Here is a 24,349-nt window from a genome sequence, read left to right on the forward strand (position 1 = left end):
TTTATACATTTTGGTTTCACCATGTAGAAATTACAGCAGTGTTTATACGTACTCCCCATTTCAGGGTACCATAATGTTTGGGACACAGCAATGTCATGTCAATGAAAGTAGTCATGTTTAGTATTTTGTTGCATATCCTTTGCACGCAATGACTGCTTGAAGTCTGCGATTCATGGGCATCACCAGTTGCTGGGTGTCTTCTTAGGTGATGCTTTGCCAGACCTGTATTGCAGCCATCTTTAGCTTATGCTTGTTCTGGGGGCTAGTCCCCTTCAGTTTTCTCTTCAACGTATAAAAGGCATGCCCAATTGGGTTCAGATCAGGTGATTGACTTGGCCACTCAAAAATTTACCATTTTTTAGCTTTGAAAAACTCCTTTGTTGCTTTAGCAGTATGTTTGGGATCATTGTCTTGTCTGTAGAATGACCTGCCGGCCAACGAGTTTGAGGCATTTGTTTGAACTTGAGCAGATAGGATGTGTCGAAACACTTAAGAATTCATTATGCTACTACCGTCAGCAGTTGTATCATCAATGAAGATAAGTGAGCGAATTCCTTCAATCGCCATACATGGCCAGGCCATAACACTCCCACCACCGTGTTTTACAGATGAGGTGGTAATCTTTGGATCTTGGGCAGTTCTTTCTCTCCTCCATACTTCGCTCGTGCCATCACTTTGATATGTTAATCTTCGTCCCATCTGTCTGGGGTGGAAGATTGCAACCTTCACGTGGTCCGCCCTATTTCGACGAATGCAATCAACCCGGCGTGCAAAATCAAATAAGATCATATAGAACAAGTTGTTCTACAACTTTAGGCTGTGCACGCCATACGCAAGAAGAAGAAGAAGAAGAAGTCTCATCTGTCCACAAGACCTTTTTCCAGAACTGTAGTTGCTCTTTTAAGTACTTCTTGGCAAACTGTAACCTGGCCATCCTATTTTTGCGGCTAACCAGTGGTTTGCATCTTGCAGTGTAGCCTCTATATTTCTGTTTCTGCAGACAGTGGTCATTGACAAATCTACACCTGACTCCTTAAGAGTGTTTCTGATCTGTCGGACAGGTTTTTGGGGATTTTTCATTATTATAGAGAGAATTCTTCTGTCATCAGCGGTGGAGGTCTTCCTTGACCTGCCAGTCCCTTTGCGATTAGTAAGCTCACCATCTCTTTCTTCGTAATGATGCCCCAAACAGTTGAGTTTGGTAAGCCTTATGCCCCTGTCCCATTTAGGAAACCTGAACGGGAACCTCTGGAGACTTTGCGCCCCATCCAAGGTTTCCGCGCGGTTCCCGGAGGTTTTTGTCAGTCTCCCTACCTGCTTCCACTACCTGCAACCTCCGGCAACCACCTGCAACCGCACGGAAACCTTGGGTGAGGCGCAAAGTCTCCAGAGGTTTCCGTTCAGGTTTCCTAATTGGGACAGGGGCATAAGGTTTGACTGATGTCTCTAACAGTTTTATTCTTGTTTCTCAGTCTCATAATGGCTTCTTTGACTTTCATTGGCACAACTTTTGTCCTCGTGTTGATAAACAGCAATAAAAGTTTCCAAAGGTGAGGGAAAGACTGGAGGAAAGACTAGGTGCTGAGAGCTCTCTTGTACCTACATTTAGGAGGTATTTGAACATACCTGAGCAATTACAAACACCTGTGAAGCCATGCGTCCCAAACATTATGGTGTCCTGAAATGGGGGACTATGTGTAAACACAGCTGTAATTTCTACATGGTGACGCCAAAATGTATAAAAATGGCCTTTAATAAAATCTGACAATGTGCACTTTAACCACATGTGATTTTTTTTTTCTATTTCAAATCTCAAATTATGGAGTACAGAGGCAAATAAATAAATGATCGTTTTTTGTCCCAAACATTATGGAGGGCACTGTACATTAAAGGAATGTCAGGACTAAGAAGTCTTGAAAATTCCCATCTTTACCACCAATCCCTAGGCACAGCCGTAAACACAATGGAATAGATATATTATGAAATGTAAAACCACAGAATGGTTACAGCACAGGAGGCCACTCAACATGAAACCTTATTTCCCTTGCCTCATCCATAGTTCTGTTAATTCTTTCAGATATTTATCCACCTACATGTTCAATGCCACAACCAAATCTGTATCCGCTGTAACGCAGGCAATGTATTCCATATTCTTCTCCTTGCGTATGACGTGCACAGTCTAAAGTTGCAGGACAACTTGTTCTATTTGATCTTATTTGATTGTACACGCCAGGTTGACTGCAATAAAATTCCTTGTATGTGAATACTTGGCCAATAAACTTACTTACTTACTTATTCCTTATTCGTCGAAACAGGGCAGACCACGTGAAGGTTGTAATCTCCCACCCCTTCCATATCCCAATCAATCACCTTGTAAAAGTTTGTCCTCACTAACATTAATCAACTTTATCCTATCATTCTAAACTGCTCTGCTGATGGAATCTGGGTTTTTTTATCAGTCAATCCACTCAATACTTTTGATAGATTTAAATCCTTCTGGCAAATCTTGCCACCTTGCTGTTCCAAGCAGATAGAAAATTAAAGCAGAGTGGCAGGGCCTTTGACCTACAATGCTTTTGCCATCCACAATGCCAAATTAAACTAACTCCATCTGTTTAATAATAATAACAGACATTATTAAATTATATCTGTTTAATGATACCTCATATGATCATTAATATAAGGTATCTAATATGATCCTTATATGGTCACAAGTTTCAAAGGTCTTTTATTGTACCAATTAAGGTACAGTGATATTTGTATTACCATATAGCCATACTAATAAAAAGCAACAAGACACACAACTACATAAAAGTTAACAAAAGCATCCATCACAGAGAATTCCCCACATTCCTCACTGTAATGGAAGGAAATAAAGTCTAATCTTCTTCCCTCATTTTTCTCCCATGGTCGTGGCAGTCAAACCATCTGCAGTCGAGGTGATCAAAGCTACTGCAGTCGGCGATTGAAACCTCCGCATCGGGGTGGTCGAAGCTCCCACGTCGGGGCGGTCGATGCTCCCGTAGTTTGGAGCTCCTGAAGTCAGTCTCTAACCAGGGACCGTGATGTTATAATGTTAAGTCCCGCAGGCTCCACGGTTGGAGCTCCCGTAGTCGGTCTCCAGCAAAGGCCGCCAACTCCACGATGTTAGGCCGCAGGGCGGACGGCGATACGATATGGGGAAAAAATTGCATCTCCATCGAGGCAAGAGATTTTTTTAAAGTTTCCCCCAACCCTCCTCACCCACATAAAACCAGCTAAAGAACACTAGGACATACATTTAAGACACACTATAAAACACCAGAGAAGGGACAGACTGTTGGCGAGGCAGCCATATATGATCATATGATCCATATCCCTCTTGATCCATGAGGAACACATGAGCGATCCTCATATGATTCATATGATATCACAGGGATGTTATATGATCCATATCATTGATATCTGATCCATATCCCTTCATTCACTGCATGTTCATGTACCTGTCTAAATGCTGCTTAAATGCAACTTATTGCTTCCCCCATCACCCTTGGCAGTGCATTCCAGGCACTCAGCATTCTGTGTAAAATCAAACATGTAGGGGTAAAATTTTCCCCTCTCAATTTAAAGCTATGTATTCTGGTATTTGACATTTTCACCGTGAGAAAAAAATCCTATAATTTACCCAATCTATGCTTCTCCTAATTTTATATGCTCCTGTCACATCTCCCCTCAGGTCCAGAGAAAAAATGTCACACCTCTCCTTATGGCCAATACTGTCTGATCCAGGGTACACAAAAATGCTGGAGAAACTCAGCGGGTGCAGCAGCATCTATGGAGCGAAGGAAATAGGTAACGTTTTGGGCCGAAACCCTTCTTCAGACTGACCCTCAGACAATCCAGCCTCATCGTTCCCCAGCCCCGCACGGCCCGTTTTTACCTTCTCCCCAAAATCCACGAACCTGACTGTCCCGGTAGACACATTGTCTCTGCCTGTTCATGCCCCACCGAACTCATCTCCACATACCTTGACTCCATCCTATCCCCCTTGGTCAAATCCCTTCCTACCTATGTTCAAGACACCTCAGACACTCTCCGCCGCCTCCGCGCATTCCATTCTCTAGGCCCTCATCCCCTCATAAAAAAAAATTAATGTGAACACACTGTCTGATCCAGGCTGCATTCTAGTGAATCTCGATTGCACCTTTTCTAAAGCCTCCACATTATTTCTGTAATGGGGCAATCAGAACAGCAGACACTACTACAAATGTGGCCACACAAACGTTTCATACAGTTGCACGAGTTCCTGACTTTAGACGTTAGAGATACAGAGCGGAAACAGGTGCTGCAGCCAACCGAGTCACACCAACCAGCAATCACCCCATACACTAACACTACCCTCCAATGATGCAGCTGGTGGCTGCTGCCTCACAGCACCAGAGACACAGGTTCGATCCGGACCTCGGGTCCAATCTGTGTGCTATTTGCACGTTCTCTCCATGACGATGTGGGTTTCCTCCGGGTGCTCCAGTTTCCTCGTACATCCCAAAGATTTGCAGGTTTGTAGGTCAATTGGCCTCTGTAAAATTGCCCCTAATGTGTAGGGAGTGGCTGAGAAAGTGGGATAACACAGAACTAGTGTGAACGGGTGATCAATGGTCAACGCGGATTCGATGGGCCGAAGGGCCTGTTTCCATGCTCTATCTCAAACAAAAATGTCACCTCCTTCTCATGTGGATCAATAGGGTTGTTCTTCATATGTTAATTATCAGAGCTTCTTTTCTGATCTTGTAGTGTCCATTTGAGGAATTTATAGGCTTTACCTTCCCTTGCCCAGTCCTTTCTCTGCACTGAGTCATTTATACTTCTTGGTTTGCATTATAAAACCTTCTTAGCTCCTATTACTTTTAGCTCATCAGTGAAGCTTACAAGCATTACCTTGTCTATTCTCATGTGGAAGCAAAAACATCAGATTTTTCCACATCTAACATAATCATTATCATGTGTTTTCCAGAACTCTTCGCGTTTGTCCCAAAACTATTGTTCTCACACGTGTTTCAAAGATCCCCAAACAGATCTGTCACACTCTAAAACCTTATATCCTCTCTCAACTACTGTTTCCCTCTCCCTGAATACAGATAGAACTGTTCGGCATTTTCAGCATTTTATCAGATTTTCTAGTGCTTTTGATTTGTTACTCTAATTTCACCTCACAGATCCGCGAACTCTCATTCTTCACATAATGGGCACAGTTGATCTACCCAAGCATCACCCTTGCCACTTTCTTACTTTGGAAAAAAAAACTGCAATATCTTTTTTGAAAGCAAGATAAACCATACTGTAAAAATTGTAAAAATGTGGTGTCAGAAATGATATGTGCAATCACATTCTAATGATTTAAATAATTAATTAAATGAATAGTCTTAATGACATAAGATTTTGATGAGGTGCGTTTATAATGAATGTTCATGCTAACATTATCTTTACACCAAATTAACATTATCTTACACTCTAATCTGCATTCTGGGACAGCTGCAAAATGTGGGGGTTTCCCTTAAGTCACATAACATGTTTAAAATATCCTGCCATGCATATTCTGCAGTGAAAAGACTGCTAAATAACAAAATAGACATAATAAATTTGCATACTGTATTTCTCCAAAAGATTTAACAAATAATCGAATATGTCAGAAAACTTACATTGACGATGGATTCTTTTGTCTGTGCCATATCTGAGATGACTCCATCGGTGATAATAAGGAGGATAAAATATTGTGAACCATCCTTAACAGAGGCAGCATACCTGCGAACGAACAGGAATAATACATTGGAATCTCAAAGACATTTCAGCTTACAATTGTTGTTTTAGATTGCTGAGAAATCTTAGACTTATTTGTCATTACTGTAAATTGCTCATAACATGCATGTAAAAGCTGAAACACCCAGTGATCCCAGGTTACATCACTGATGATGTGTTCAGGAGCATCTATCGATGTATTTGTAGCAATCACTGTGCTGGTGAAACCAGTGGCGACCAGGAATAGACTGGTTGACAACCAAGAATAGGGTGGTGACGACTGGGGAGACAGTGGACAGCTCGGAAAGACGGCATCCGGGGCGGGGCGGGTTGGCAGCCCAAACCGCATCCCCTGAGAGGAGAAGACCCAAATCATGCTACAGAAAAACACATGGTAAAATACCCCCAGGGGTGCCCAAGAGGGGGGGGGGAGGATGAGCACCTCAATTGGACGGATCAAAGTTAACGACTAATGGCAATGGACAACTGACTATGAGTATCAAATGCAGATGTGGTAAGGTTTGCAAGAACAGCCGAGGCCTGAAGATTCACCAGACCCGGATGAAGTGTTTGGAGGGACAGGGAGTGTCACACCGCACAGGTATTTTACCTGGTGAGACGCAGGAGGAGCTGGGCCCGGAATCACCCCATAGAGCCCGAAGCCTCCAAGTGGCACAACTAGTCCCTCGGAACAGTTCTCCGGAGAAGGTTCGAGTCAAATGGCCTCAGGCCTGCAAGACGGCAGTCTGGCATCAGTTCGACGAGGATGTCGACAAGGTGCTAGAAGCAACTGTGAAGGAAGACGTGGACCGAAGGTTGCGGACGATGACGACAATCATCATCAGCCTAGCTGTGCAAAGGTTTGGAGAAGTGGAGAGGAAGCCGGCCAGAACACCTTTAACCACAGCAGCCACAAATCCATCGGGAATCCTGGCAACTGCGCAGGACTGGCAGCTTTCCGTAGACCTGGTGAAACAGCTGAAGTTCCCACCGCACATTGCCACGACCACCCTGAGGCCAGATATCCCCCTGGTCTCAGAGGCGACCAAAAACATAGTCTTGTTGGAACTGACAGTGCCGTGGGAGGACCGTCTGGAGGAGGCCCACGAGAGGAAGATGGCCAAATATGAAGAACTGGTCATAGACTGCCGCAAGCAGGGCTGGAAGGCAAGGTGTATGCCCATCGAGGTTGGCTGCAGAGGTTTTGCAGGGCAATCGCTCTACAAAGCCTTGAGTGCACTGGGCATCAACAGAGTGGCAAGGAGAAGGGCCATCAAGAACACCACAGAGGCAGCGGAGAAGGCCTCGAGATGGCTCTGGATCAGGAGAGGAGGTCCATGGGGAGGAGCGAATGCCACCTGAACACGTCGTGGTCTGATCAACCACGGCTGGGTTTCCTGGGTGAGGGTGTCTGATGTTGAAAGACCCAAAACACCCAATGACCCCAGGTTACATCACTGATGATGTGTTCAGGAGCATCTATCGATGTATTTGTATCAATCTGGAATAAAATAGGTTCCAAATTATGCAACTAAGTACAACAGGCCCACTGCAAATATGACAAAGAAAAACCTCCAAATTATTCTGGAGACAAGAGAATGCAGATGTTGGAATCTGGATCAAATTCAAAGCTGCTAACATAACTCAGTAGGCTGAGCGGGATCAGCAGAGGAAAATGCACAGTGAACAGATTATAGGGACCACTACTGGGCCTCCTTTATTTCCAGCACTTCTGCTTTCACCCTGTCTCCCCCAGGCAGAAAAGGGACAGAGCTCCCCACGTCCTTAGCTTTCATCCCACCAGGCTCCAGAGCCATCACATCAATCTTCGTCGTTTCCACCAGCTACAATGTAATCCCACCAACAGTCATGTTGTCCCCTCAGATCTTTGCACCGATTACTCTCTTCGTGATTCCCAGGTTTGCTCATCCCTCCTTCCCCAGGCACATTCTCCTTGCAATGTAGAAGGTGTAACACCAAGTGGCACAGTGGTAGAGTTGTTGCCTTACAGCACCAGAGACCTGGGTTCGATTCTGACTACGACTGGTTGTCTGTATGAAGTTTGTACATTCTCCCTGTGACCTGCGTGGATCTCCAGTTTCCTCCCACACTCCAAAGACGTACAGGCTTGTCGGGTATTGGCTTGGTATAATTGTAAATTGTCCGTAGTGTGTATAGGAACGTATTAGTGTGTGGGGTTCGCTGGTCAGCATGATGAGGTGGACCGAATGGTCTGTTTCTACGCTGTATGTAAACTATACCTCCTTCCTCACCACCATCCAGCAATCTACAAAGCCCTTCCAGGTAAGGCAGGGAAACGCATGTACCTCCTCCAATTACTATCCAAGGAACCAGACTTCCCAACATAAGATCCATCCTCGAGATCAACTGTAATTTCTAAATGGCATGGCAAGAGCGCTAATGGCTACAGGGAACATGGTGTAGGCTTTGCTGTTTCCAACAGACCATTGCAGTCACTGGAGACCCATGCATCAAATTCTGAACACCTGGTGGGATTCATCAACATCTACATATGCACCAACTCTTCGTGCCATAGCCAAAGACAAGGACCAATTCTACAATTCCTCACCTGGATCCACCTATCACTTGCCAGCTCTTGTCCCAGCCCTTCCCCTCACATCTTTATACCAGCCAGCTCCTCTCCATTCTCTCAGTCCAAAAGAGAGGATTGAAATCCAAGACAATGATTGCCCATTAACCTCTACAGATGTTGCTTGACCCACTGAGTTTCTCCAACAGCTCTTTTTTTTTTTTGCTTTTAATATATCCCTGCAGCTTTGGATAGACAACCAAACCCCAGAATTGTGATAAATGCAAGATTTCCACCAGGGGCGCCGGGGCGATGGCTGCCCTGCCGGCAGTCTGTTAGTTTTTACATTCTTTTGTTATATTTTAGTGTGTTAAAAGTTTGTTTTAATGTTCTCCGGTTTGTTTTATGTGGGGTAGTGGGGAGAGGATCGGGGGGGACTTTTTTTTTCAGGTTCATACCTTGCCGGAGATGTGATTAATTTTTGGATCACATTCTCCGGGCGCTCTGCGGCCTTCCATCGATGGAGCTGGAAGCGTCCTCGGCCTGTCGTGAGCCCCACCGTGGGGCGCGGACTTAACATCAAAGCTGATCCCTGGCCTGGGATCGCTCCCACCGCGGCCTGAGGACTTACCATCAAGCTCGCAGTTAGGAGAGGCTGAGTCGGGAGCTCCAACGTCGCAGAAGGTTCGACCAGCCCCGACGCGAGATTGGATCGTCCAGCGCGGGGGAGCTGACATCCTCTCGATGCGGGAGCTGAACGCCTCGACGCAAAGGGCCCGAACGCCGCTGGCTACGGGAGTCAAGAACGTCCCATCAAAGGGGGCTCGAGGCCCACGACCGAGGAAGAACTAAGGGAAGGGACTTGAACTTTATTTCGCCTTCCATCACAGTGAGGAATGTGTAGCAGTCACAGTGGTGGATGGTCATGTTAATATGTTTTTTTGCGTGATCTGATGCTTTTAATTGTACGACTGACCTGGCCAATGAAATTCCTCGTATGTTGCAAAACATACTTGGTGAATAAAGTGCGATTCTGATTCTGATTAGATGGAGAACCAGAAAAAAATAACTATCAATAAAGATTTTATTTGGTGCAAAGAAAATGCCATTTAAAATTAAATGCATGCAATCGTGGACTATGTTTCTAATGATATTCTATATGTCATATTAACAATTTGAAACCAAGACATTATATTATAAGATAACAATAGATATATTACTTGCACTTTCAAATACTGAGATTGTGAGATTTTAGTTGGTAGCATTACCACATTTGTGATATTCTTTCTTTGCCTTTCACTTCAGAAGGCGTTCAATTCAAACTGCAGTAGTTATTGTTGCCTGTTTTTTTCTTGTGTGTGTATACGAGACTGCAAAAATATGGAAACTGCAGACATGTTTTGCACAGCTTTAAGAGATATGAAATGATAATATTTCCCTCCCATTAAATCCCGAAAATCTAAATTGAGTTAAAAGCTAAATCCATCTAAATCTATGCCGCATCAATGTCAGTAAATAATTAAAGAATGCTGTTGAAATTCATAGATGAGTCCAGAAATTAAACTAGCCCTTTAGCACCCCACCTCCCATGTAAACTCTGAATATGATGTCAATCTAAACTAATCCCATCCTCCTGCATATGGTTCTTATCCCACTATTCCCAACTATACAAATGCCTTTGAAATGTTGCAAATGGATCTGCTTCTACCACCTCTCCACCATCCTTGTGAAATGTTAAGGGGCTGTCCCACTTGGGCGACCTAATCCACGAGTTCTGGTGAGTTTCCCCTTAACTCATACCCACAGCATGGTCGACATGGGGTCGTAGGAGGTCTTTATAAGTCTCCTTCATGCTCGAGAGTGGTCCCCGCGTACTCGAGGCCTCAGCTAGGTCGCGGCGTAGTTTACAACAAGTTGAAAAATGCCCGCGAGTAAAAAAAGGTAGTCATGGAAAAAAATCGATACTTTTTTTACTCATAGGTATAGTCGGAGTAGGTCGGCATGTTAGTCGTAGGTAATCGAGAGTAGTCAAAGGTAGTCTTAGATAGTCTTCATCATAGTCAAAGGGAGGTTGAAGGAGATCAAAGGAGGTCATAGGTCGTTTTCACTTTCCACTATTTGGTGTACAATTTTCCCGAAATTAGTCGAAGCTAGTCTTCAACATAGTCGAAGGAGGACAAAGGAGGTCTTCTACAAAGTCAAAGGAGATCTTGAACATGTCATTTTTTTGCTCTCCTAAACTCTTTTAAACTCTCCAATTAGGTCGCCCAAGTGGGACACCCCCTTTAGATGTTGCACTTTGGGAGATCAAATGTAACAAGATAGTATATAGTCAATGGCAAGATGCTTAACAACAGGATGTACAGAGGGATCTTGGGGTCCAAGTCCATAGCTCCTTCTAAGTAGCAACACAACTTCAGTCCAACTCGTCCATGCCGACCAAGATGCTCCATTTAAGCCAGTCCCATTTGCCCAAGTTTGGCCCATATCTTTCTAAACCTTTAATATCCATGTACTTGTCCAAGGGTCTTTTATATACTGTTATAGTATTTGCCTCTAAATCCTCCTCTGGCAGCTTGTTCCAAATACCCACCCTGCTTGGAGTAAAAAGGTTGCCCCTCAAAATTGTATTAAATCGTGTCCCTCTCATTTGGTCTATTGTTCATTTCCCTACACTGGGTATACTCTGCACTCACACCATTTTTTCCACCTCATGAATTTATGCACTTATCATACATAATTAATAACATGAAATAGGTCATTTTTAGGAAATGAATCATAGCTTGAAAGTAAACATCCATAATATAACTGAGGACAAAAGGTAGACACAACATGCTGGAGTAGCTCAGTGGTTCAGGCAGCATCTCTGGAGAACATGGATAGATGACGTTTTGGGTCGAGACCCTTCCTCAGAATGATTACCGGGGGGTTAGGAAAGAAGCGGGAAGAGGGGAGAGGCAGGACAGAGCATGGCTGATAATAGATGAACACAGGTGAAGGTTTATTTGCATGGCAGATTATTGGACCAAGGACAGAGATGAAAGACAAGTGCAAGTCTAAAAGGATAAAAAAGAGTTGGGAATTGTGAAACTCTAGCAAAGAAAAATAATGTAGATGGTGGAAGAGATGCAGGTGGAGAGGGAGGTGAGAAACCGGTGCAAGGTCTGCCAGGGTTCAGGGGAAGGGAGTGGGGAAGGGGGGAATGTGGGGAAAGAAAGGGAGTTCTTGGGGAGAAAGGGGAGGCAGGGGGGGGGGGGGGGGGGGGGGGGGGGGGGGGGAGGCGTTTGTGGATTAATTACTTAAAATTGGAGAGTTCAATGTTCATACCATTGGGTTGTAAGCTTCCAAAGCAGAATATGAGGTGCTGCTCCACCAGTTTGCATGTGGCCTCACTGGCAATGGAGGCGGCTCAGGACAGAAAGGTCAGGATGGGAATGGGAAGAGGATTTAATATGGTTTGCAACTGGGAGATCCAGCAGGCCTTGGCAAACCAAGCACAAGTTTTCAGCAAAACAGTGGCTGAGTCTACGCTTGGTCTCGCTGATGTACAGGTGGCTACATTGGGAACGCCAGATGCAGTAGACGAGGTTATAGGAAATGTACGTAAACCTCTGTATCACCCGGAAGGGCAACTGCGATCCCTGGATGAAATATCAGCAAAACCAGCAAGTAGACTCTGCAATCGCTTTGCTGAATATCAGTGAGATCAAGCCTAGAATAGGCCTTTGTAAAACAATTTACATATCAAAGTAATCCCCCCCCACCCGTGTTCACCTATTACTGGCCATACTCTGTCCTGCCCCTCTTCTCTTCCAGCTTCTTACCCTCCCTCTGCATCAGTCTGAGGAAGAGTCGCCACCCAAAACATCACCTAGCCATCTTCTCCAGAGATGCTGCCTGAACCACTGAAATACTCCAGCATTTGTGCCTTTCTGTGGTAAACCTGCATCTGCAATTCTTTGTTATTACATGAGAACAAAAGAAGATGGAAAGAGAGGAACCCAATTACTTATTAATCAAACAACTTTTATGATCTGGTAGTAAATTGCATCACAAACATATCTGAGTACTTATACATTTTTAGTTTCACAGTTAAAAATCATCCTTTTTAGTTTAGTTTAGAGATACATGGGAACAGGAGTGCGGAGGCTGATGGGGTGAAAGGTGAGGAATCGGGGAACTCTATTCTTGTCCCTTCTGGGGAGGAAGGAGAGTGAGAGAATTATGGGACACAGAAGACGTGGGTGAGGGATACATCTATGACAGCTGAGGGGTGGCCACTGTAGATCTGCTCGAGCAAATACTAACACACAGCCTCAAAAAGGCTAGTAGCATCATCAAGGACCCACACCATCCTGGTCACACACTCATCTCTCCGCTGCCTTCAGGTAAAAGGTACAGGAGCGTGAAATCTGCAACAACCAGGTTCAGGAATAGCCACTTCCCCACAGCCATCAGACTATTAAACTCAACTCAAACAAAATCTGAACTTTAATTAGCCTACTGCACTTTATATGCTTATTTATGTGTGTATATATATATATATATATATATATATATTCAATGGACACACTGATATGGACTTTGGTATAAATATGGTATATGGACACACTGATCTGTTCTGTATTATTTATGCCTGCAATATTCTGTTGTGCTGAAGCAAAGCAAGAATTTCATTGTCCTATCTGGGGCACATGACAATGAATTCTCGTGAATCTTGAATACTATCCATTTGGATAGATAACCCAGTCCGGGTTTTACCATACAGTCACCATATATTAACTAACGATTCCAGACACTAGCGGTTAGTTGGGATGTAGTCACAGTGGTGACAACTTGTAGTGTAACTTTATTATATGCTAATAAACTTGTTGGATCGCTACTTGGAGTATTTGTTAATAGCTCTAGAGCCACAATTACAAAAGGAAGAAGATATCTCAGAGCGATCTGAAACTATCATCATCAAAATTACAATACCTGTGGCATTCCTACATATTAAAGATGAATTTCATCATTCCGCAAACACCCCATGAAAGAACAAGGGAGTAGGAAGATTAACAATACATATTGTGAAATTTAGTCAACCATGATTAAATACACTTGTGAACACACCTTGCAATTTACTCCCAGTAATGTTGACATGTTATCCTTTATGTATAAATGCCTGAAGTACCTTGCTACGTGATTAATTACTGGAGCAAAGTTGGTTGGTCCGTATAGTTGCACAGACTTTAGGCTCTGGTAGTAAGCTTCCATGACACCTTCAATTCCTTGGCAATATGGGTTATGAGGGTTTCCATTCTGTTAAAAAAAAATAAGTGAGGAAATTAAAAAACATTACAGGTAATAAATTACTGATCAGTTACAATTTTATGTTGCAATACATTTAGAAAAACATGTATTTTGAGGGGGGACGGGGAGGAGAGGGGGAGAGGGAGGGGAGAGGGGGGGGAGAGGGGGGAGAGAGAGACCATGCAAGAGAGAGAAAGGCCCTAAATTGGAACGCAATTAGGAAGGCAAAGAGTGGACATGGAGTGGAGATAGACAAAAGTACTGGAGAAACTCTTGTTGCAGCAGCATCTATGCATCAATTGAGCGAATGAAATAGGCAACGTTTCAGGCCGATACCCTTGGAGCTGGCAAACAAGATGAATAAAACTCCAAAGAGACACATATTGTTGGAATAAATTAATGGGTCAGGCAGCATGCAGAATTTTCTCCAGAGATACTGCCTGACCCGTTGAGTTACTGCAGCAGTTTGTGGCTCTTCTTTTGTAAACCAGTATCTGCAGTTCCTTGTGTCGACAAAACTCCCAGTATACTACAGGTATATTAAGAGTTAAAGGGTCACTGGGGAAATAATATATCCCCTTAATGATCTACACAGCCATTGTTGTGAAGAACCACAAGAAATGGGGAGATAGTAAATAAATACTTATCTACTTTTTAGAAAATAGAGAAGATCAAGGAAGCTAAAGAATTGAGGCACAGGTGTGATGTCTTTGATCACCAACAAATTACCAGCGAGTAGGTGATGGTAGTTTTAAAGAGAAGTATGGTGGATAAATCCCCAAAGTACATCCTCAGACCTCGTGGGAAGCCAAGGAGGAAATTACGGAGGCCTTTGCAGAGATATTTAGCCACAGGTGAAGTTCTGGGAAACTGGAGGGTGGCTAATGTTGCATCATTATTGAAGAAGGGCAGTAAGGCCAAGCAAGAGAACTGCAGCAGGCTGGTGAGCCTGTCTTTAGTGGTGGGTAAGTTGTTGGAGGGAATTCTTAGGAACAGAATCTACTGACATTTGGATAGGCATGGACTGATTAGGGCAGTCAGCATGGCCTTGTGAGAAGAAAATCATCTCTCACAAGTTAAACGACTCCAAGACTATAACATAAGCACATCGTAGCCATCAGGACATAGACCAACAAGACTGAGGCAAAGAATTACAATGCATAGAAAATTATTGACATAATTATCTGTCCCAATACTTGTGTTGAAAATTAAACTGCTAATAGTACCTTAGTAGGTACTAAAGTATGGGATCTTCATAAAAATTTCCAGCACCTCAAGACTGGCCTTTTCTTTCAGTCCTCCCACATTGGCAATTGGGTGAGAAAATTTCCAAGATGCTTGAACTTGTTTGTTTGATGAGCATATCCCAAGTCAAACATGAATTAGGATCTAATATCTAGGATGATGATCTAAAGTCGATGACTATTTTAAGCAAATACAACAGTATTCACTTCCCAAAATAAAAATCTCCAAAGAGGTACTTTTTTAACAAGGTTAAAAAAAGGCAAAACATTTTGATTCGATAATTATCTGAAAAGGTAGAAGGCAGTGAAGAGAAATATAGGGAATATTTTCTGTTTATACATTCCTCGCTTTATGCCTCTTTAAGTTTGAACATGGTGCCAAAGACACAGAAAGGTGTGGGAAAGGAATAGAAATCTACGACATTTGGGGCGGCACAGTGGCGCAGCGGTGGAGTTGCTGCCATACAGCATCAGAGACCTGGGTTCGATCCTGACTAAGGGTGCTGTCTGTACAGAGTTTGTGCATTCTGCCTGTGATCATGTGGGTTTTCTCCGGATGCTCCAGTTTCCTTCCACACTCCAAAGACTTACAGATTTGTAGGTTAATTGGCTTTGGGGAAATTGTAAGGGCAAATGCATGGCAGGCAGATGTAGTATAATGTGGATAAATGTGAGGTTATCCACTTGGGTGGCAAAAACAGGAAAGTAGATTATTATCTGAATGGTGGCCGATTAGGAAAGGGGGAGATGCAACGAGACCTGGGTGTCATGGTACACCAGTCATTAAAAATAGGCATGCAGGTGCAGCAGGCAGTGAAGAAGGCGAATGGTATTTTAGCATTCATAGCAAAAGGATTTGAGTATAGGAGCAGGGAGGTTCTACTGCAGTTGTACAGGGTCTTGGTGAGACCACACCTGGAGTATTGTGTACAGTTTTGGTCTCCTAATCTGAGGAAAGACATTCTTGCCATAGAGGGAGTACAGAGAAGGTTCACCAGACTGATTCCGGGGATGTCAGGACTTTCATATGAAGAAAGACTGGATAGACTCGGTTTGTACTCGCTAGAATTTCGAAGATTGAGGGATGATCTATAGAAACGTACAAAATTCTTAAGGGGTTGGACAGGCTAGATGCAGGAAGATTGTTCCCGATGTTGGGGAAGTCTAGAACAAGGGGTCACAGTTTAAGGATAAGGGGGAAATCTTTTAGGACCGAGATGAGGAAAACGTTTTTCACACAGAGAGTGGTGAATCTCTGGAATTCTCTGCCACAGAAGGTAGTTGAGGCCAGTTCATTGGCTATATTTAAGAGGGAGTTAGATGTGGCCCTTGTGGCTAAAGGGATCAGGGGGTATGGAGAGAAGGCAGGTACAGGATACTGAGTTGGATGATTTAGCCATGATCATATTGAATGGCAGTGCAGGCTCGAAGAGCCGAATGGCCTACTCCTGCACCTATTTTCTATGTTTCTAATATGTTTGGATAGTGTTAGTGTGCGAGGATTGCTAGTCGGCATAGAATCGGTGGGCCGAAGGGCCTGTTTCCATGCTGTATCTCTAAACTAAACTAAATTACTAAGAATGACAGTGTGGATGGACAGACACAGTCAATAATGTTGAACTTGTGAAGTGGTGAGATCATGTGTTTTCATTTAGAGAAAGTCAAATCAGAATAAAGTCTTCACTGTGCCAAGTTTGAAGCAGTAGATGGGATGAGGAATAAAGATGTTTTGCTTAAACCTGAGGGCGATGCACAGGAAGTGATGTTTCAATTCTACAGAACCTCAATGAACTCGATCGTGTTCAGTTATGGGAAGTGAACCACAGGCCTTTGCGAGTTTAAATCACCTGCTCTGCTTGCTATTGAATTTCAGCAAAGAATCTTCATTAACACATGGGAGAATATAATATTTTTCCCATGCAGATCCTGAACTGTGAAGTTTACTCAGTGTCATAAAACACAGAACAAGGTCCTTCAGCCCATCGAATCCATGCTATCCACCAAGGTGATTGTTTTTAGCAGATACTGCAGCAAATATTCATAGTTCAAATGAAAATCTCCAATACAAAAATCACATGAATGTTACAATCTTGCAATTACATCGATGACGATTTTGAAATGTAATTCAATCCTGGGAGAAGTGCTCCATTGGTCACAGACCTCCAGCCTGAATATGGTCGTCTCACCACAACCCTCTGTCTTCATTTACCATGGGGGACTTTATCAAATGCCAACATCCACTGCCGTACCTTCATCAATCACCTCTATCACCTCCTCAAAAACCTTGATCAAGTTAGTGACACAACCTGCTGTATACAAAGGCACAACTGCCTCTAATTAACCCTTTTGTTCCCCAACACTCACCAGGGATCACCAGGCTATAATTTCTGATTTCTCTCTACATCCCTTCGAAAACAAAGGAATAACATAACCCAAACCACCACCTATTCCTTTTTTCCAGAGATGCTGCCTGGCCTGCTGAGTTATTCCAGCTTTTTGTGTTCAGTTTAAACCAGCATCTGCAGTTCCTTCCTACACAAAAACATTAGCTACTATTCAGTCCTCTGGGACATCGCCTGTTACTAGAGAAGATGCAAAGATCGTTGTCAAGTCTTCTGGAATCTCCTCCTTTGCCTCTCTCAATGACCTGGGATAGATCCCATCAGGTCCTGGGGATTTAGCTACCTTAATACTCTTCAAGGAGCCAACACCTCCTTCTTAATCTCAAAGTGCCCTTGCATATTAGTATTCTCCTCACTGACCTCACCGTCCTCCGTGTCCTACACCTTGGTGAAAACTGATGTAAAGTACTCATTTAGTACCTTGCCTACATCCCCAGACTCCAAGCACAAACTCCCTCCTTTATCCTTGAACAGTCCTACCTTCTCCCTAGGTATCTTCTTATTTTTATACGTATGAAAAGCTTTGGGATTTTTTTAAACTTTGTTTAAATTTGCACTGTAGGCAATCCAATGGATTATCATATTCATTTTTAGACTAATGACATTGAATCAACATTAAGTTTTGTTAGTCTAATCAAAACTTTACAGATAACTGTGAACAAGTTTAAAAAAAACCCACATAACATTCATAAAAACAATTTAGGCCAATTATTGTGTTAATAGTCCTCCACACGCATTTTCTGTACCTGAAGAAAATATGCAATTATATATCTCACCAAAGCAAATTCGTGTGAAATTCTTCCATCTGGAGGCAATTTGGCACCAAATCCTAATGCTGGGAACATCTTGTCACTGTCATAGTCCTGAATAATTTCGCCTACAGCTTTCAAAGCCATGGCATAAGTATTAAGTTGATAAGGATTCATGTAATGTAGAGAGGTTGGTTGAGCAGGATGGCCTGAAACAAAAATAGTTAAAAATGTAACACAATCTCACATCAAAAGTGATACCAAAGTAATCAAAGCAAAATTGAATTTCAACAATCTCAACTGCACCAAATTGGTGCTGCTCAATGCCGAGAATCATCTAAAAATGTGTTAAATTAAGATTTCCCTATATTTGAGTTGGAAGCCACATTTACAATCCAGTTATTGCCTGGAATCGTACCTTATGGACCACCCTCATGCAGTCCACTGAAAGACAAGTCCATGAGGTTAAGGTACCCTCTCTGTGGCAAACCATACAGTCTTCCATGGAGGCAAGGGAAAGAGAGAGGTGGAAATAGAATGTACAATTCTCGTCATGAGGAAATTCAGATGGGTGACGGGGAAATATTTATACAAGGGAAATGTTAAACGATGCAGTGCGGCGTATGAAGCAGCTTGATTGACCCAGAGATTGAAGGTGGAAACATCTGATACAGAAATGCTGCGATTGTTATCTCTAGTCTTTGTATAAATGGACAACATAGAGAGATCAATTCCGGTGAGGATGAGAAAATAAAAAAGACGTTGCGGGAGGAGTTAGAGGCAAGAAGTATTCCAAGTTTCCTGCAATAATAACCTGAGGCAGAATGAATTTGTGAATATAAACCAATAAAAACTTTCCAGTTAAAAGATATTTTGGTTTATATATTTTTAATCTTCATTAGTACAATGTCGTCTTTACTGGCAAGAATTGAATTTGTTAGAGTCATTGAGACATACAGCATGGAAACAGGCCCTTCAACACTACTTGCCCAAAACGACCAACTTGTCCAATCTACACTGGTCCCACCTGCCTGCATTTGGCCAATATCCCTCTAAACCTATCCTATCCATGTACCTGTCCAAATGTTTTTTTAAACATTGTGATAGTACCTGCCTCAACTACTCCTCCGGCAGTTTGTTCCTGGTACCAGGGAGCCAACACACCATCCTGGAGTCTCTAATACTGTCACCGAATCTCCTATTTTCACCCTTAACTAAAGAATCACCCATCACAGGAATTTCCAATTTCCAGAATACAAGAATTTCCATCCACTCCCAGAAGGGAAACGTGCTCTGAGGACTCAAGCAGGCCAATGACAGACAAAACGGAGCATGTTGCTGTTCCCAGTGTTTTTTCCAGTGCATGAATCAATGGTTATATGAAGAGAGGTGATTTTTTCCCTATAATTTGTTATTTTAAGTTTGAAGAAATGTTTCAACCAATTGGACTTATTGAGGGGATAAGGAAATTGTTTGTGCTTCATCGCATAAATAAAAATGTGTGACTGACACTCCAACAAACTGTTGATGCTGGAAACACTAAGGTGGTATTCAGGCAGAGAATAGCAATGGGTCAAATGAAACCAGAATGGTCCTCAACCTTGTATGTTAATGTTATTTTATTTTCCACAAATGCTGACTGGCACACTGAATGTTTTCAGTATTTCCTATTTTTATGCAAGATGGATAGTATAGTTTTTAATTGCAATTAAAATTCCAATTAAAAAAAAGACTCATGCACTCTTTCATTCATAAACAACAATGGACCTAGTTTTACAGAGTAAATCCTTCCACTGCCTTGCATAGATTCCTTCCACTGCCTTGCATAGATGAGATCACGCAGCTTCAATATTTTCAATCTCGTCTACAGATGTCAGTGGCAGAAATGGAACAATTAAGATTTCAAATATTGCTGGTGAGAAGCCTGGGTTTGCAAATTATTGCCAGGTGCTGAATACATAAAGAGAATTTTACCTTGTCATGATTTAATTGTTATGCCATCTAAACTAAATGTTACACCTCTTTACTACATATCTAAAAGCCTCTTGAACAGTATTATTTACCACCACCTTCAGCACCTCTGGCAGCGCATACCAAGCAGCCATTGCTATATGTGTAAAATATTTGCCCAGCGCATCTCCCTTAAACTTTCTCTCACTTTAAAGCCATGCCCTCTGGTCTTTGATTTCCACCCTGGAATAAAGGTTCTTACTGTTTACCCTATCTTTGCCTCTCATCATTTAATAAACTTCCATCAGGTCTTCCCTCAGCCTTCGACGTTCTAGAGAAAACAATCCAAGATTGTCCAACCTCTCCTTGTAGTTAATACCCTCGAATCCAGACAGCATCCTGATCAACTGCACACTCTCTAAAGCCTTTACTCCCTTCCTGGAATCGGGTGACCAGAACTGAACATAGAAGTCAAAAATAAGCCTAAACAAAATTCAATAAAGCTGCGACGTGACTTCCCTACTCTTATACTCAATGTTCCGACTGAAGAATCTTACGCCTTCTTTACCACGTTACCTACTTGCGTTGTTACTTTCAGGGAGTTACGGATCCCTCTGTACATCAGTATTATTAAAGATCCTGCCAACTATATACCTGCGTCTTACATTTGACCTCCTACACCACCCTGCACACCCATCTCTCCTCTGAGCCCCCATCCTCAACTTACGGTAGCAATGTTACAAAATTTTGAGATTAAAAAAATCAAGTCTGTAATTTATTCCACCAGATAAAGCATAAAAAGAAGTTTAATTTGACACCTAATTCACTTTCATATCTCAAGTATTTAAAAAGTTATGGCCATTTTCATACTCAGAAATTAGCATCTTGTTCCCTAATGATTTTCTATGGACATAACTAAAAAAGCTGTGATCGTGGACAGTCAAAAGCCCATAACCTTCTTAAAAATTAAGAGAACTGAATGAAATGTTCAGTTATCGTAGATTGAACCATTCTACGTTTTCTAGTGGGTTCCTGTGAACGCGCTGGTTTAGAACGTTCACATTGCGCTAGATTAGTGCCCTCAAATGCCCAGAAAAATACTGCGGGATATAAAGAGCCCAAAATTAGCTACTCGCAATAGTAACTTTGTATAAAGGGTTCTAAAGAAGCCCTTTTTAATGTAAAAATAAGGTACATACCTTTAATTGTTTGCTTTATAAAACCCTGGGGCTGCGAGAGGTCGCGGGTTTAGAGAGTGATTTTTAAACTACTATAACTATTATACAAGGCCATAAAAACTAATATTACCTTTTGCGACGGGGTCTTTCAGCGATTTTTCGTTAATGATTTACTAGGCTGAACATTTTCGATTGCAACAGCCTAGTAAAAATCGCGTTTTAAACCCGCCCCCTCTAAACAGCGCCAAAATCACACACACGGGCTGGGGCAGATTCTCAACGACGATTCAGGTAGGTTTTGCAACATACCTACTTACGGTACCTCCCCAGAGACCCAACCCCACTCTGCCTTCCTCAAACCGTGTCAGAACCCAGCCCCAATCCAGGCTTATTTCTCTGGTAAGGTATCAGGTAGGACTGGTTTAGGGGGATACGAGCCAAACGCAGGCAGGTGGGACAAGTGTAGATGGGGTATGTCAGTCGGCATGGGCAAGTTGGGTCAGAGGGCCTGTTTCCATGCTGTATGACTCCATGAGTCCACAACCCCCATGGCGCACCCGTCTCCATTCCCCAACATTCCTCCTACTCCTCCTACCCTTGCCAGTCTTCTATCCTCTCTGAACCTTTTCATTTCTAACTCCTGGCCGACATCAACCATTTTGATATCTTCTTTCCCCTTATCTATTCCAATCTCACCCTCACCGTATGCTCAGCTATCCACTCACCCAGTAACAATCCTAATATTGTCATCATACCCGCTGACCAGGAATGTACCCTTGTAGCCTGGCAGGCTGACCTCTACTGTGCTGAAGCCAGCCCTTGGGTACCTCCTCAAAACTATCCCTTGAACATGAGCCCATAGATCAAAGCCAAACCATCAGCTCTCAAACTGTGACCAATCTCATGGCATCCATCGATCTACCCTCCAAAGCCTCCAACCCTGTAGTTCTCCAAAGTTGTACAGCCTGTTTCTATCTCCTTCACAAAATCCTCAAGCAAAACACCCTTACAGACCCTTTATCTCTGCCTGTTCCTGCCCCACCTAATGCCTCCAAATACCCTGATTCTATCTTATCCCCCCTTAACCAGTGCCTTGCAGCTGATATCTGAAATACCTAGGTGGGTGGCATGGTGGCACAGCAGTAGAGTTACTATCTCCCAGCACATGAAACCTCGGGTGCTGTCTATACGGAGTTTGTTCGTTATCCCTGTGACCGTGTGGGGTTTTTCCGGGTGCTCTGGTTGCCTCCCACATTCCAAAGATGTGTAGGTTAATTGGCTTCTGTAAATTGTTCCCAGTGTATAGGATAGAACTAGGGCACTGGTGGTTGCTGGCCGATGTGGACTCAGTGGTCCAGAGGGCCCATTTCCACAAACTAAAGACAAAGCCAAACTAAAGTAAACAACCTCACACGCCACAACACTTTAATTACTTTTAATTCGTAGGCCTCATCACCTCATTTTTACCATGGATCTCCAGACCTTTTACACATCCATTTCACATCCAGAAGGCTTCTTCTCCTTGAAGAGAGATCCAATCAGTTCCCCTCTATTAGCACACTGCTCCACCCTGTCCTCACTCTTAATAACTTCTCTTTTGACTCCTTTCACTTTCTTCAATTCAAAGGAGTAGCCATGGGCACTCACATGGACCTCAGCATTGTGTTGTAGGTTTGTACCCCTGCGCACCCCTGCACTAATCCCCAACTCCATCTCCGCAACATCTATGTGTTGGTGGTTCATCGACGCACAGACACATGAGTGATATTTAGTTTGCCAGGATCTTCATTCATGTGAAGTACTGCAGGGGCAGATGACTGGTCAACATGCAACAAATGCTTTTCACTGTAACTCGGCACGTGTAAATAAACTAACCTAACTATGGGTTCTTCATGCTCATTAACAACTACCTTAGCACCTGGATTTCACAAATTTCTCACCACCTCCGTACTCCAACAAAGTATTCCTTTCCAACTACAATCTATTAGGCGATAATCAGAGTGGTTGTCTCCGGTCTATTTTTACCTCTTAGGGATATTTTAAGAAATAATTGTCTTTCAACAGAAAAATCACATTACTGCAAATGAATGCCACAATAAAATGATTCCTTCTCTGGTACCAAATGCTTAGATCATTTTTGAAATAAAAATAATTTCTATCATACTACATTAATCATGCATTGTCGGTGTATTGCAACATTGCCGGTGAGGTTAAAGAATAAACCTTTCTAATATGTAATTGACCGATTTATTTTTAAATAGAAAAACTATTCAGTGAATATCAGGATCATCTGACTTACCATTGGATGCAGTAAAATCTATGGCCACTGTAAAGTTGATTTGTGTCCTAAAAAAAAAGCAAACATTTCTTAAATTATATTAAAATTCTTACGCTAAAATTGCCCAGTAAACTATATTTTCATTAAGCGACCTTTATAATACAAATTGTGAAGGAATAAAATGAATAATATTCACATTTAAAAAAAAACTAATGGACTGATAACCCTTGACTTATCAAGAACACTTTGATAAATTCTTTAAACACACCTCTAAAGTTTAAGCTAAACAAAGTAATCAGCATTTGATATTATTCAGTGTTTAAGATATTTTTCATGTTATTATTAGACTTTTACCAGATGGTGTAACTGTTACCTTGTATAATGTGAGAAATATGTAGAAAATCTCATATTTCACTGAATAATGATAAAAAAAAAACAAATCACAATAGCGTGATAAAATGAGGGATTTGTTGTTTCTGCCAGCATCTTTGTTGTTTAAAATAAAAGCAACATAATAATATAAGAGCACAAATTTATCTCTTGTGTGTAAAACCTGTCTGCGGGCCTTTTGTTTCTATCCATGTACAATTGCTCATCGATATAATTTGAACTTATTTGGGTGGCAAATCCTTAGAAGCCTCTCCAACAGTTGCCCACATTCTCCTGCTGTTTACAGGCTTTTCTGTCAGAATTTTAAATGGAATACAAATGACAAAATTGCAGAAACTAATCTATTTTGTATGAGGTGGGAAATAGCAACACTCAGCGTGATGGCGTTAAACCAAAGATAAAAGCCTTGAAAGCCTTCTGTTATTGAATAGCTGCATGCATTAAGACATCTTTAAAACATTTTTCATGTATTCACAGAGGACGCCAGGCAGAGTACATGGCATGTGAGCTCCAGGGCATGTCACAGCCATTCCCTGCTTC

The 24,349-nt window shown here is 42.4% G+C and overlaps 1 protein-coding gene across 4 annotated transcripts in view; it reads right to left on the reverse strand.

Annotated features, from left to right (window-relative positions):
* LOC129707718 (copine-8) overlaps positions 1-24,349 on the reverse strand; it is a 204,072-nt gene that overhangs the window by 20,448 nt on the left and 159,275 nt on the right. For all 4 annotated transcript variants that reach the window (XM_055652946.1, XM_055652945.1, XM_055652949.1 and 1 more), the window contains 4 exons: positions 23,441-23,487; positions 18,041-18,222; positions 13,500-13,627; positions 5,679-5,781 (listed from right to left, as the gene is read on the reverse strand). In XM_055652946.1, coding sequence (XP_055508921.1) covers positions 5,679-5,781; positions 13,500-13,627; positions 18,041-18,222; positions 23,441-23,487 — 460 coding nt within the window. The remainder of the gene's footprint in view (positions 1-5,678; positions 5,782-13,499; positions 13,628-18,040; positions 18,223-23,440; positions 23,488-24,349) is intronic.

The sequence above is a fragment of the Leucoraja erinacea genome, chromosome 22 (genome assembly GCF_028641065.1).
Source record: "Leucoraja erinacea ecotype New England chromosome 22, Leri_hhj_1, whole genome shotgun sequence".
Classification (NCBI taxonomy): domain Eukaryota; kingdom Metazoa; phylum Chordata; class Chondrichthyes; order Rajiformes; family Rajidae; genus Leucoraja; species Leucoraja erinaceus.